This window comes from Herpailurus yagouaroundi, unplaced genomic scaffold (genome assembly GCF_014898765.1).
Source record: "Herpailurus yagouaroundi ecotype Mexico unplaced genomic scaffold, PumYag 163, whole genome shotgun sequence".
In the NCBI taxonomy this organism is placed as follows: Eukaryota; Metazoa; Chordata; class Mammalia; order Carnivora; family Felidae; genus Herpailurus; species Herpailurus yagouaroundi.
The window spans coordinates 13,975,466-13,989,102 of NW_024412404.1; the positions used below are offsets into that span (position 1 = coordinate 13,975,466).

A 13,637-nucleotide genomic window follows, 5' to 3' on the forward strand; every position below is an offset into this window, starting at 1 on the left:
ATGGCCACATCCAGGAAAGCAGCTGGCACTTCTAACCATCCACTTGCCAGGCAGTAGTGGCCCCAGTGAAGAGTCTAATCTTATGCGCTACGTTTTTCATTTCTACAAGTTCTGTGCATTTGTTTAGTTTCAATTCTACTTTGTCTTTTTGCATACTTCTTTTATCTTGGTTACTATCCTTTCTTTTATCTGTTTAGTAATTTTTTAGATCATTGCATTACAGAGTTTTCAGGATTATTCTGTTATCTTCAGTTCAGAGCCTTCCATTTGTTATCTTGCCAAGCCATTCTCATCGTGGATCATTTCCTCATGTGTAGTGTTTTGTGGCAAACCACCACCTGTTGAAATTGTGTTTCTGTGGAACTCCCCTCTGACTGCCTGGTTTGTGGAAGTTTGACTACAGAGCAGTTTTTCAAATGCTTCTGTCATGCACAACAGAAGTTTCGCCAGTCCAGGCCAAATTTTATACCAGTTTCTCAGCTCCAAGATTCCCATTTTCCATGGGAATTATAAGTTCATACTTCAACCATAGCAAAGCCTGACTTGGGGTTTGCGTTGTTTATGAAGGATTTTTCTCTCCCCGAGGCCTCAGAGAGAGCTTGCTTACTGTGTCCGTGGGCCTCAGGGCAAAGTTCTTCTACTCCCCCTTTCATTGTGGGGATATCTTTTCTGGGGTCCTGGATTTAAGCAGGGTTTCATTTGCAGCTCACCTCCTCTCCTGAGCCCAAGGCCATGCCATCTGTCACCCTGTGGGTGTTCAAATCCCAAACCCCTATCCCCAACTCCAAGCCATGATACATGTATCTCCCAAGCTTCTCTTTCTTTGTAGAAGTATGGGAAGTGACATTTGCATTTTTTTTTAATTTTCTTTTTTTTTTTTTTGAACGTTTATTTATTTTGGGGACAGAGAGAGACAGAGCATGAACGGGGGAGGGGCAGAGAGAGAGGGAGACACAGAATCGGAAACAGGCTCCAGGCTCCGAGCCATCAGCCCAGAGCCTGACGCGGGGCTCGAACTCACGGACCGCGAGATCGTGACCTGGCTGAAGTCGGACGCTTAACCGACTGCGCCACCCAGGCGCCCCGACATTTGCATTTTTTTATAGCAAGCAGCTGTGCATTTTTTTTTTTATAGCAAGAGTACTTATCCTTTATCAGATTCTTAAAAAGGTTAACAGTCATTGCTTAAGTACCGAATAGGAATATTCCAATATTTAAAATAGACTTCAAAAAAAATAAAAATAAAAATAAAAAAAATAAAATAAAATAGACTTCAAGGGCAGTTGTTCATATTATAACAGAAGATGGCCTCACACATAATTTTTATCAGCTATTCATTTCTGCACTGCAAGTTCCTTTGATGTATTTAAAACACAGTTTGATTTGTAAGTCTGTATTTATTTAGTTAAACTTCAGGAACTCACTGGAAAAAGTGAGATTCACCAATACAAACAAATAGTTGAGGCCAGGTAACAAAAGAAACTTCATTTCCCCAGTTTTGCTCTTAGAAGGGAATTAATTAGGGGCGCCTGGGTGGCGCAGTCGGTTAAGCGTCCGACTTCAGCCAGGTCACGATCTCGCGGTCCGGGAGTTCGAGCCCCGCGTCTGGCTCTGGGCTGATGGCTCGGAGCCTGGAGCCTGTTTCCGATTCTGTGTCTCCCTCTCTCTCTGCCCCTCCCCCGTTCATGCTCTGTCTCTCTCTGTCCCAAAAATAAATAAAGGTTGAAAAAAAAATTAAAAAAAATAAATAAAAATTTAAAAAAAAAGAAGGGAATTAATTGGCCAACAACTAAGTGCCTTCTGTTCTAGCAGAGGACAGATGGGTAAATAACCTGGTTTAGGACATCAGGTTAATGGAAGTGATTATGAGGATTACAACAAAGGATTGGTGTATCGACAGGCTCTGAAAAGATGAGAAGACTCTGCTAAGGAGCTTGGGAAAAGATTGGGCTGCTCAACAGTGTGTAAACAGGGTGGTTTCTCTTCTACAGATGAAAATGAATGTGAGCAAAACAATGGTGGCTGCAGTGAGATCTGTGTAAATCTGAAAAATTCGTATCGCTGTGACTGTGGGGTTGGCCGTGTGCTAAGAAGTGATGGCAAGACGTGTGAAGGTGAGAATGGGTAAGAAGGGATTCAGATCAAGATCCCAGACTAAACCATTGGCTTACTCTTTGATTGATGTTCATGAAATTGTCCAGCATTAGGAGACAGTCAAGGTTGGGCTATGTAAAGAAATGACAAAAGGGGTTCACCGTCACTGGGGACTTTCATGTTGCAGGCAGAATTCGGTTTTGATTTCATCTTCAAGATAAAGGCAGTTGTATTTTGCAAGAGGCAGAGGGCCACTTTTTTTTTTCTTTTTAAGTAAATTCTACCCTCAGCGTGTAGCTGTAATTTACAACCCCAAGGTCAAGAGGCACAGGCTCTACCAACTGAGCCAGCCAGGTGCCCCAAGGGCCACATTTAATTTGGGGGAAAAAATAGGGTATTATGCATTTCTCAAGCTTTAATGTGCCCATAAATCACCTGGGATCTTGTTAAAATGCAGATGGTGATTCAGTAGATCTGGGGTCAGGCAAAGATAATACATTTCTAAATAACTTCTAGGTGACGCCTCTGCTGCAGAGGAGCATAGTTGGAGTAGGAAGATAATAGAGATGGTTATAGCAGGGTTTCTCAAACATTCCTGCTGAGGAGAATCACCCGGGTGCTTTCAAACCTGGCCCTTGCCAGTCCTCTCTCCTGGAACCTTGGTTCAGGGGGGCGAGATGAGCCTTAGGGTTTGTGTTTTTACCAAGTTCCATTAAGTGAGTCTTACCATCTTGAAGTTTGGGAACCTGGTTCACATGCAGGCATTTTTTTCCCCCTCTATGCTTTGCATTTACTGGAGATTAATACACTTTGGGGAAGATAACTAAAATTCTCTATTGTTAATAGCAGAAATGCTGTGTACATTTTATATGATTAAGTAATAAAAAAGAATTTGTAATTTATGTCAAATAGTTGAAATGGCAGTTGTGTACTCTGACAATGATATGAAACTTAGATAATGTTCTTTCTCTAAGACACCTTTGCCCTTGTAAATTATCACAACTAAAATGTCGTCCCTTCCACTTTACTGAGTCTGAATCTCATACCATTGGGAGTTGAGGGACCAAAAGAAAAAAAAGAAAAACCCTCTTTGCAGATTATATGAAGAGATCAATGGCTTAATTATTATTTACAGAGGACCTATGATTTGTCTGTGAGGCTAAATCGAATTTGTGGTACAACACTGCTTATAAGAGTTCACTTTATTCTGGTAATATTCAACATAATAAAATATTATCCCGAAAGGAAAAATTATGCCTAGTTCCTACATTTTGTTCTATGCAACAAGTTTGCATTAATAACCGGGGGACCATTAGCCAGAATATTAAGCTACTGTCACTTATAACAAGACTAAATGTACTTTAAATTTTATTGAGTAAGGGTAATGTCCTGAATCTTCTTTAAATCTTAATTATTTTATGTAATAATCTTTGCATATTGAAATATTAATGAAATGTTCCATGAGGAACATTTGTAATTATTTGCAAGCATTTTATTGGCAGTATTAGTGTTAATCTTCATATAATTTTAAAACCTAATAATCATGATTGAAAGTATCTTAAGAGAAGACAAAATTTATATATCAGGTATACTTTAGCATTAAGATGCATATTTGAAACCCTTAAGTCTTATTGATAGTCCAAACATATTTGTTTCTTTAGTCATTAAATAATTATATCTTCTTTTTTAAAATAAAAGCCTCTTTTTAATTTTATGTAATTTTTATTGTTTTGTTTATTATGAAAATTATGTTCATAGAAGAAAATAAATACAGAGGAATAAATGAAAGGTAACTAAAATGACCCACAATCCCACCTGCCAGATGTATCCAAACATTTGGAATATCCTCATAAGAGACTTAAACCCTTTATGCCAACATAGAATTTCAACTTACTTTGTGCTTTGCAGTTTTAGACCTACAAATAGCCTGAGTGAACATTTAGTCCAACCCTTCCCTTTTATAAATATTGAAATCGAGACCCAGAGAAATTAAATTGACTTAAGGAAGATCATTTTTAGAAAAAAAAATCCCATTAATGTTGATTTAACGTTTTCTAGTATATTTTTATGCTGCCTTCTACATTGTTCTATATCATTTTCAGCTCTTTCAAAAACCAATAGTAGTACTTTTATCCTTTTTAAGTATCCAGATTTGTAAACAGGTAATAGCCTAATACTTCCTAAGTTTTGCAAGGATTAATTCGCTGCAAATTTGTATTCTTTGTTTGTTTCACAAAAATCGGTTGATCCCAGGTTAATTTACTAATGTTCCAAGGAACTAATTTTTTTTAACTGTTATTGAACTGAGAATTATAACTATAACTGGAAATCAGTTTCTATCTTTCTTTGAGCATCTGAGATGCTTTGAAAGCATTCCCTTTACTTATCTTACCCCTAGAACAGGGGCAGCAAACTTCTGTGTAGACCAAATAGTAGGTATTTTAGGCTCTGGGGATCGTATGGAATCTGTTGAAACTACTCAAGTCTGCCCTGTAGTGAGAAAGCACTCAGACAATTGGTAAATGAATGAGCGTGACTGTGTGCCAGTAAAACTTATGCCGGAATTTGATGACCCCTCACAATGTCTAGAGCCCACAAAGGTCATTAATTTTCCCAACTAACTATGAAATCGTGTGGTAGTTTCTTCAGTTGACAATTGAATATTTTTTTCTTGTTCATTTGGTTGAGTATGCTTTTTGAAAATGCAAAACTTTCAGGGCACCTGGGTGGCTCAGTTGGTGAAGTGTCTGACTCTGGATCTCAGCTCAGGTCTTGATCTCAGGGTTGTGAGTTAAAGCCCATGTTGGGCTCCATGCTAGGCGTGAAGCCCACTAACAAAGAAGAAGAGGAAGAGGAAGAGAAGGAAGAGGAAGGAGGAGGAGGAAAAGGAAGAAGGAAATAGAGGAGGAGAAGGAGAAGGAGAAAGAGAAAGAAAATGCAAAGCTTTTTTTTTTTTTTACATGTTTTATTTATTTTTGAGGCAGAGAGAGACAGAGCATGAGCAGGGGAGGGGCAGAGAGAGAGGGAGACACAGAATTGGAAGCAGGCTCCAGGCTCCGAGCTGTCAGCACAGAGCCCGACGCGGGGCTCAAACTCACAAACCGCGAGATCATGACCTGAGCCGAAGTCGGACGCTTAACCGAAGGAGCCACCCAGGCACCCCAATATGCAAAGCTTTTTAAAGGAAACTTTAAAAAAACACCTCAAGAGAGGAATGTCACAAAGAGTATGTGAGAGTGTGTCATCCAGGCCTCATTTTTATAAGTGTGCTATCAGCCCAAGGCACGTATCCCAGTGCTATTGTTCCTAGAGATTTGAGGAGAGGGTCTGGCAATCCAACCAACTGGCAATGATGGATACGTCTCTCTAGTCTAGTTGAATTTATATTCTGTCAGTCCCTTTTATATCAGTCATATGCTATAAAATTTCAAAATGGGTGGATTACAGCAACTAAGAAATTACTTTTGGGTCTTCCTCTCCAAAACTGTCGTATAACCATGAGAAAAACAGACAAATCCAGATTGAAGGTCATTCAACAAAATGACCAGCTTAAGAGGTCAGAGCTTTAGATGTTCTAAGATTGCTCTTTCTAGCTATAACATTTAATAAACATTTTTTGTGTGGACTTCCCTACATGACTCAGTGACTGGGTTAGACCCCAGTGATACTGCAATGAGTCAAATATATTCCCTGATGCCAAGTGCCAGCCCAAGAACACAATTCTTGGGAAAGAGGCCTGCAAGATCACTCCCTTTTCTTTTGGTTTTATTGCAGACATTGAAGGATGCCACAATAACAATGGTGGCTGCAGCCATCTTTGCCTTGTGTCTGAGAAGGGCTATCAGTGTGAATGTCCCCGGGGCTTGGTGCTGTCTGAGGATAACCACACATGCCAAGGTAGTACACGGATGCGCTCAACCTCTGCTCTCCCCCGTGAATCTCCCTGCCTTCTTCACTCAAGTGTGTTAATATTCCCATCTTGTAGAGCATCAGCTCTTTCGACAGTGTGTATCTCTGCATCTTTACTCTGGGATCATTCAAAAGAGAAGCTCTGTAAGACAGCATTACCAAAAAGTTCATTTTCTTTTGCTTTTTAAAAAATTCTGGTACAGGGGCGCCTGGGTGGCGCAGTCGGTTAAGCGTCCGACTTCAGCCAGGTCACGATCTCGCGGTCCGTGAGTTCGAGCCCCGCGTCGGGCTCTGGGCTGATGGCTCAGAGCCTGGAGCCTGTTTCCGATTCTGTGTCTCCCTCTCTCTCTGCCCCTCCTCCGTTCATGCTCTGTCTCTCTCTGTCCCAAAAAATAAATAAACGTTGAAAAAAAAATTAAAAAAAAAAAAAATTCTGGTACAAAAAAAACATACAACAGAAAATTGACCGTCTAAACCAATTTCAAATATATAGTTCGGTAGTGGTAAGTATATTCACATTGCTGTGCAACAGATTTCCAGAATGTTTTTATCTTGCAAAACTAAAACTCAATACCCATTAAACAATAATTCCCCCCATTCCTCCCTCCCCACCCCCTGCCCTGGCAACCACTGTTATATTTTCTATTTCTATGAAGTTTGACTACTTTAGACACCTCATGTGACTATGTATCTTTTGTGATTGACTTATTTCACTTAGCATTTCATTTAGCACAAAGTTCATCCATGTGGCATATGACAGGATTTCCTTTCTTCATAAAGCTGAATAATATTCTGCCGTATTAATATACTACATTTTGTTTAGGGGCTCATCCATTGATGGGCACTTGAGTTACTTCTACATTTTAGATATTGCAAATAATGCTGCTATGAACATGAGTGGGCAAATATCTCTTTGAGATCCTGTTTTCAGTTCTTTTGGATAAATACCCAGAAATGGGATTGATGGTCCATCAGTTTCCTTTGCTTTTTACTTTTGATTTTTTTCTCTAATTTCTATTATTAGCAGTGTAACTAATAGTTAATTTTGAAGTCTAAGACACTGATGCAGTTCCTCTCTTTTCTAACAGATAATTGGGTGGTGAAACTAAGTTGAGAGCCCTAGGGAGCTGATTCGTCTCCCTACAATTACAATGTGAACATCAACAATTCTCTGAGAACTATTTTCTGGAAATCTAGTTATTTATGTCCAGAATATTAACTCATTCACATAGCAAATATTTAATGAGCACCTATCTCTGATTTCCTTATACTGTGTTATTGTTATGATATATCCTCCCATATTGATGTTGTCCTCACATATTTTCTGACAGTACCCATAAGTATTCCTTTTCGGGTATTTGTAGAGTCTGGAAAACTGAACACAGGGACACCAAAGAAAAGCAATCTTTTTCATATTAAGTTAAAGTGGAATTTATAGTCAGCATTTATGGTTTACTGAACAATGCAAGGACAATTTGGAACTCTTTCCCAAGTGCACTAACGTTGTTTTTATTACCTCTGTTTTATGAGACATAATTAATGGTAAAGTCAGAGCAGTACTGTTATGTAATTTAAGCCTACATCAAAGCAGTACTTTTTCTGTATTGCCAATAAATTGTGTTTGTGCTAAAAGTTAATCCTTTAGGTGTTTCAGTTCGTGGAACTATGCTATCCACACTTTGAAATAAATGTTGAATTGAAACTCAAACACAATATTTCCTCATTCGGGGAACAATTATTTGAGGATCATTATTAGACCACAACCCTGGGAGTTAGGAGTCCTGGTTTTATTCACCAAATTGTTTTGAACCTCATAGATTTTCTTAAGGATAAAACAAAAAGCTCAAATTGTGTGAGGTTAAAATTATTTCCCCTAGACACCGTCCTTACCCTTCTCCCAATTCAAATTTCCCAGTTCTTACAGTACCCCCCTTTATGCCGCAGTCCCCGTGTTGTGCAGGTCAAATACCATTGAAGTGAGCATCCCCAGGGACCTGGTTGGCGGTCTGGAGCTCTTCCTGACCAACACCTCCTGCCGAGGAGTGTCCAACGGCACCCACGTCAACATCCTCTTCTCCCTCAAGACGTGTGGCACAGTGGTCAATGTAGGTTCTTCCTGGAGGACGCTTGGGGAATAACCAAAAGCCAGTTATTTGGGAGGTAGTTGACAGAGGTATGCAGCGTGGCTTGTGTTATAGATGATATAGTTCCACATTAAAAAATGGAGCTCGAAGAATCATATGCCGTTCATTTAACACATATATTATTGAGCATCTGCCGTGGTCCTGGCACTGTGAGCACAGAGAGGTAAGAAGAGTTCTTCTCTTTCTGTTCTTAAATGGTCCTGTCTCTCCAATGTGTACAGACATTTTCCCAAGTGCCTCAGCACCAGCACTGGGAGACTGGTCGCATCTCCTCTGACCAATTATTTTACTTGAAGAAAGCAAATGACACAGATGAAAGTTCACTTATGAGGTAACAAATGAGTTCGAGTAGTAAACTAGACAGAGGTTCAAAGTTTGTATTTTTGTCCAAGAATCTGCATTGAAGTCTCAGGGATATATGAAATAAGATTCCTAACTTTTGAGAACATACACAGTAGTATTGAGATCACACACACACACACACACACACACACACACACACACAATATAAATAAGAAACAGTGAGGGGTGCCCGGGAGGCTCAGTCGGTTAAGTGTCCAACTCTGGATTTCGGCTCGGATCATGATGTCATGGTTTCTGGGATGGAGCCCCACGTCGGGCTCTGTGCTGACAGTGAAGAGCCGGTTTGGGATTCTCTCTCTCCCTCTCTCTCTGCCCCTCCCCCACTCATGCATGCTCTCTCCCTCTCTTTCTCTCTCAAAAATAAATTAAAAAAGAAAGAAAGAAACAGTGATACAGATGACAGGGGCTATAGCAGTCTAGAAAGGGACAAACATTGGGGATGTCAAGACAAATGGGACTTGAACTGGAGTAGAAGCATGTGTGTGGCTTATACAGAGAGGAGAGGGCATTTCAGATGAGAAACAAGTGAGCAAGTCTCAGATATAGGAATATTTAAGGCTTATGCTGAGTGAATGGGCAGTTCAGACTGACTGGCAAGGAATTCATATTGGAAAAGGAAACTAGAAAAGTAGACGGGGTAGGGTGGAGGTGGGGGTGCGAGACTGCTTCCAAAGATCTGCCTTGTGTGCGAGGGTGAGACGTTTGGGCTCTATACCATAGAGGGGGGTTGCAGGCACTGTTGTGATGAGATCAGAAGCATGAGAAATGGATAGAGAAAAGGGGACCTGGATCCAGGAGATTAGGGCAGAGATTCTCATGAACTTCTGATTAAATAAATATTTATTTGCTGAATTCGACTAAGAGAAATCAGAGATCTAATTGAACTTAGATTGAGACATGGGGGTGGTATCTCAGGAGAAGGTGGTCCCACTTTAGGCAAATTGTGTTTATTGTATCTGTAGATGATTAAGTAGAAAGGCCCCCGTGGTGTGTTGGATTTGCTGGCACCCGGAGAGCAGACAAGGCTGGAGACAAAGAACTGAAAGTCATCTGCATAAATGTGATAGCTGAAGTTCTGCCTGTGGATGAGTTCAGCACAAGGTCAGGCCGCAGCCTGATCAGCAGGTCTAGGAGTCCAGAAAAAAAAAAAAAAAAAAATAGAAGCCATTCCTTCCTAAAATACCAGAGCTTTGAATTTGCTGATTCTGCATAGTTCAGGTTTTATGAGTAATACTCCAAAGGAATGCGTGGGTTGACCATGAAGTAGTATATAAAATTCTTAACAGTCAGAACATCTTGCTAAAAAGAAGTGATTAAAAAAAAAAAACAGTTCCAGTCTTCAGCAACCAAATCTTTTATGTGTTTTGATGTAAATAGAAGTTGAGAGAATGCGGGGTGCCTGGGTGGCGCAGTCGGTTAGGCGTCTGACTTCAGCCAGGTCACGATCTCGCGGTCTGTGAGTTCGAGCCCCACGTCAGGCTCTGGGCTGATGGCTCAGAGCCTGGAGCCTGTTTCCGATTCTGTGTCTCCCTCTCTCTCTGCCCCTCCCCCGTTCATGCTCTGTCTCTCTCTGTCCCAAAAATAAACAAACGTTGAAAAAAAAAATTTTAAAAAGAAGTTGAGAGAATGTTACAGTCAGGAGTGGGGCAGGGTTTGGGAGGTGGGGATGGGGAACTCCTTAGAAATAAACATAAAATCTTTTCTTCTCCTGGCCCTGGCCTGGCTCAGGTGGTAAATGACAAGATCGTGGCAAGCAATCTTGTGACAGGTCTACCCAAGCAGACCCCAGGGAGCAGCGGGGACATCATCATCCGAACCAGCAAACTGCTGATCCCAGTGACCTGCGAGTTTCCACGCCTGTACACCATTTCGGAAGGCTACGTTCCTAACCTTCGAAATACCCCACTGGAAATCATGGGCCGCAGTCATGGAATCTTCCCATTCACTCTGGAGATCTTCAAGGACAATGAGTTTGAAGAGCCTTACCGGGAAGCTTTGCCCACCCTCAAGCTTCGAGACTCCCTCTACTTTGGCATTGAGCCTGTCGTGCACGTGAATGGCTTAGAAAGCCTAGTGGAGAGCTGCTTTGCCACCCCCACCTCCAAGATCGATGAGATCCTGAAGTACTACCTCATCCAGGATGGGTAATTATGCTGCTTACACGATTTACTACCCCCAGTTCACATCCACCTTCTAAGTGCACAGGCCTACTCGGTCATTTCCTAAAACAACATGGCACTCTTATGAGTTCTTAAATGGTTCAGAAGCCACTCATTGACATATTGGAGGTAAAAACTGGTGAGGGAGCAGAGAGTCAAAAATGACTCCAAGGGGTCTAGCTCAGGTGACTGACTAGATGCCATTAACCAAGACGGAAGGCTATAAGTAGAAAAGCAGGTTTGAGGTGAAATATTGAATATGATAATTCCAAGTAATGCTATTGAATTGTAAATGCCTGTAGGATATATGGGAAGAGAAGTTCAGTGGGCAGTTGGAAATGTATATCAGACCTTGGAACAAGGTCAGGACTAGAGATAAAGGAGCAAGAATCATCCCTGTAGACTACAGGCACCCCTTGTAGACTTCTCTTTTAAGAAGCTTGGTAGCGAGGAGCGACTCTTGGTTTTGGCTCAGGTCATGATCTCATGATTTGTGAGTTCAAGCCCTGCATCAAGCTGTGTGTTGACAGCACAGAGCCTGCTTGTGTGTGCGTGCTCTCTCTCTCTCTCTCTCCCTCTCTCAAAATGAATAAATAAACTTAAAAAAGAAGAAGAAGAAGCAGCAGCAGCAGCAGCAGCAGCTTGGGTAGCGAAGGAGAGAAAAGAAATACTTGGAAGGTTTCAGGAGAAGAAAGAGCAAGTGAAATTTGGTTTTTCTGTGCCTGTTTTATACAAAGGAGATTTCCTTTATCTCCTAAGAATCCTTGGATTGAGAACTATGTGTGTCTCATGGGATCATTGGAAGTCTGGCGGTTATCCCATCCATTGCTTACATTCCCAGGAAAATTACATTCATACCCCAAACTCATGGCAGAATCTTATCAGTTTCTTCCTTGTTCTCAGTGTCAGGTGGGACATATCTCAGGTAGGGGCAGGGACTGCAGCTCAATGAAAGGGAAATGGTCTAGCAAGAGCACCACATGGGCCATGCCCTTTGCTAATTGGCCTGCTGGACTCTGAAATATCGACTTAGCTTTTATCTACCAGATCTCTCATCACAGGCAACCTCCACCTGCTGTTGTCAATCTCTCGCACAGTGATTTTTCAACTCTTGAAGCACATTGGGATCAACCAAGAGCCTTTTGTAGAAAGTAGCAATACCCCCATGCTGTTGTCTCTGTTCTCTTACTGTCTTAATTCCAGCCCTTGTTATCTTTCACCTGGACAGCTAAAACAGCCTCCCAACAGCCCCCTAAGTCCCAACTCTCAAATCTCAGCTTCAAGAGTCCCTGGATATCTAGTCAAAAGGAAGACAAACTTTAAATTTTTGAAAAAAAAAATATATATATATATGGTCAGATCCATGTTGAAAACCTTTGATGGCTCTTGATTTCCTTTGGTTAGTAAATTTCACCGTTTACCAGCAGGAGTACTTCTAGCCTCAGCTTTCTGTAGCCTCCTTTTCTTGTGTTCAGAAAATGGAAAATTTATCATTCTGAGCTGTTTTGGGTGGCCAGTAATAGGTCTCATAGGAGTCTGTAGTTCTTGGGATTTCTTGCCATCTTAAAGTTATCCTCACAAAGCTTTAAAGTGAAAATTAGAAGTATCACTTTTTATTTATTTTTTTCACTCACATCCTAAAGTTAATAGATTAAGGAATGGATTTTCTTTTAGGGGGAGAGGAGATTTTGGTTCCTTTTTTTTTTTTCTAACAGCATTATTGGAGTACCATTCTCACACAGTGAGCATACACATTGAAAGTGTACAGTTGGGTAAGTTCTGATGTATACATTCATGAAGCCATCACTATAATCAAGATAGGGAACTTTTCTCTCATTCCAAGAGTGTTCTCCTTCCCCTGTACTTACTTTTTACAAAAATAAATGTATAATCATAACCCACCTACTGGAAAAAGATGTAATCTACAATCTCAATAAAGCTTGCAAAGTTTGTTTATGTATTTGTTATTCAGATAGTTAAGGACTATATACTTTTTATTTTAGACAGTTCTAAGAAGCTGTGCTATTTAATTTTCCAGCCCTTAGCATGTACAAAATAGCCCCCCTCCTGAAAATGCTACAGGAGAAATTAAAGTGCTTAAAAGCCAGAGACAAGAACTCAAAAACACAGCTGTAGAGATCTATTTAGTAACCAGGCAAATAGTCCCATCTCTGGCACAATAATGGATAGTACTGTAATGGTGTATATGAGACAATTCCTCAAGATAAAATCCAACTCTAAGCCTGGCTTATTGTGCCTCACCCTCTGACCTCTGCCTTCTCCAGTTTCTGCTCCTGGCAAAGGGAACTACAGGCAATTCCCACACTCCATTGTTCCTTACACCCTTCTGACTGTACCTGTTGTTTCCTCTGCCTGAAATCTTCTTCCCCTTTTCTTGCTGCCTGAATCTTACTGGTCCTTCAACATTCAACAGGATTTCTTTCCTCCATGAAGCCTTCCCTGATTCCTTCTAACCTGAACTAGAAATATTCTTTCCTCCTCAATGCCTAGTCTATAGGGTCATTAAATATTGGTCAAATGAATTATTGCGTGAGCATTTAACATAACAGTAATCTGAAGCTAGTCCAGAGCCCTAAAGTAAACATAATGCAGTGTGATTACATTTATAAACTGTTTGATTATTCATCGTCCTCAGCTTAAATTTAAATCGGGATGGTTTCTCCTGATATTTGGCCCATCTCGTTTACCTCCCTCCAGTTTCAATTGGCCTGTGCTCTGAGAATGCAAAGTAATTTAATACAAGCCCACGCAAAGTAGAATTAGAAAGTTATTCTCCAGAAAAAGAAACATATTGAATTCCAAAATAAAATACTGGACAACATTTGGGTAATCAATGATTTTGTATTATCCTATATACCAATGTTACTTTCTTTCAACACACCAACTTAGAGCTGATGAACCAGCATTGTGTAATCATGGCAAACCCCAAGTCAAGAGCCAGAATTTG

The 13,637-nt window shown here is 40.6% G+C and overlaps 1 protein-coding gene across 1 annotated transcript in view; it reads left to right on the plus strand.

Annotated features, from left to right (window-relative positions):
- The window catches only part of OIT3 (oncoprotein induced transcript 3), a 30,540-nt gene that overhangs the window by 11,252 nt on the left and 5,651 nt on the right, over nt 1-13,637 (plus strand). Inside the window, exons 4-7 of the mRNA XM_040485345.1 lie at nt 1,992-2,114; nt 5,869-5,991; nt 7,948-8,108; nt 10,239-10,654. Of these exons, the coding sequence (XP_040341279.1) occupies nt 1,992-2,114; nt 5,869-5,991; nt 7,948-8,108; nt 10,239-10,654 (823 nt within the window). The remainder of the gene's footprint in view (nt 1-1,991; nt 2,115-5,868; nt 5,992-7,947; nt 8,109-10,238; nt 10,655-13,637) is intronic.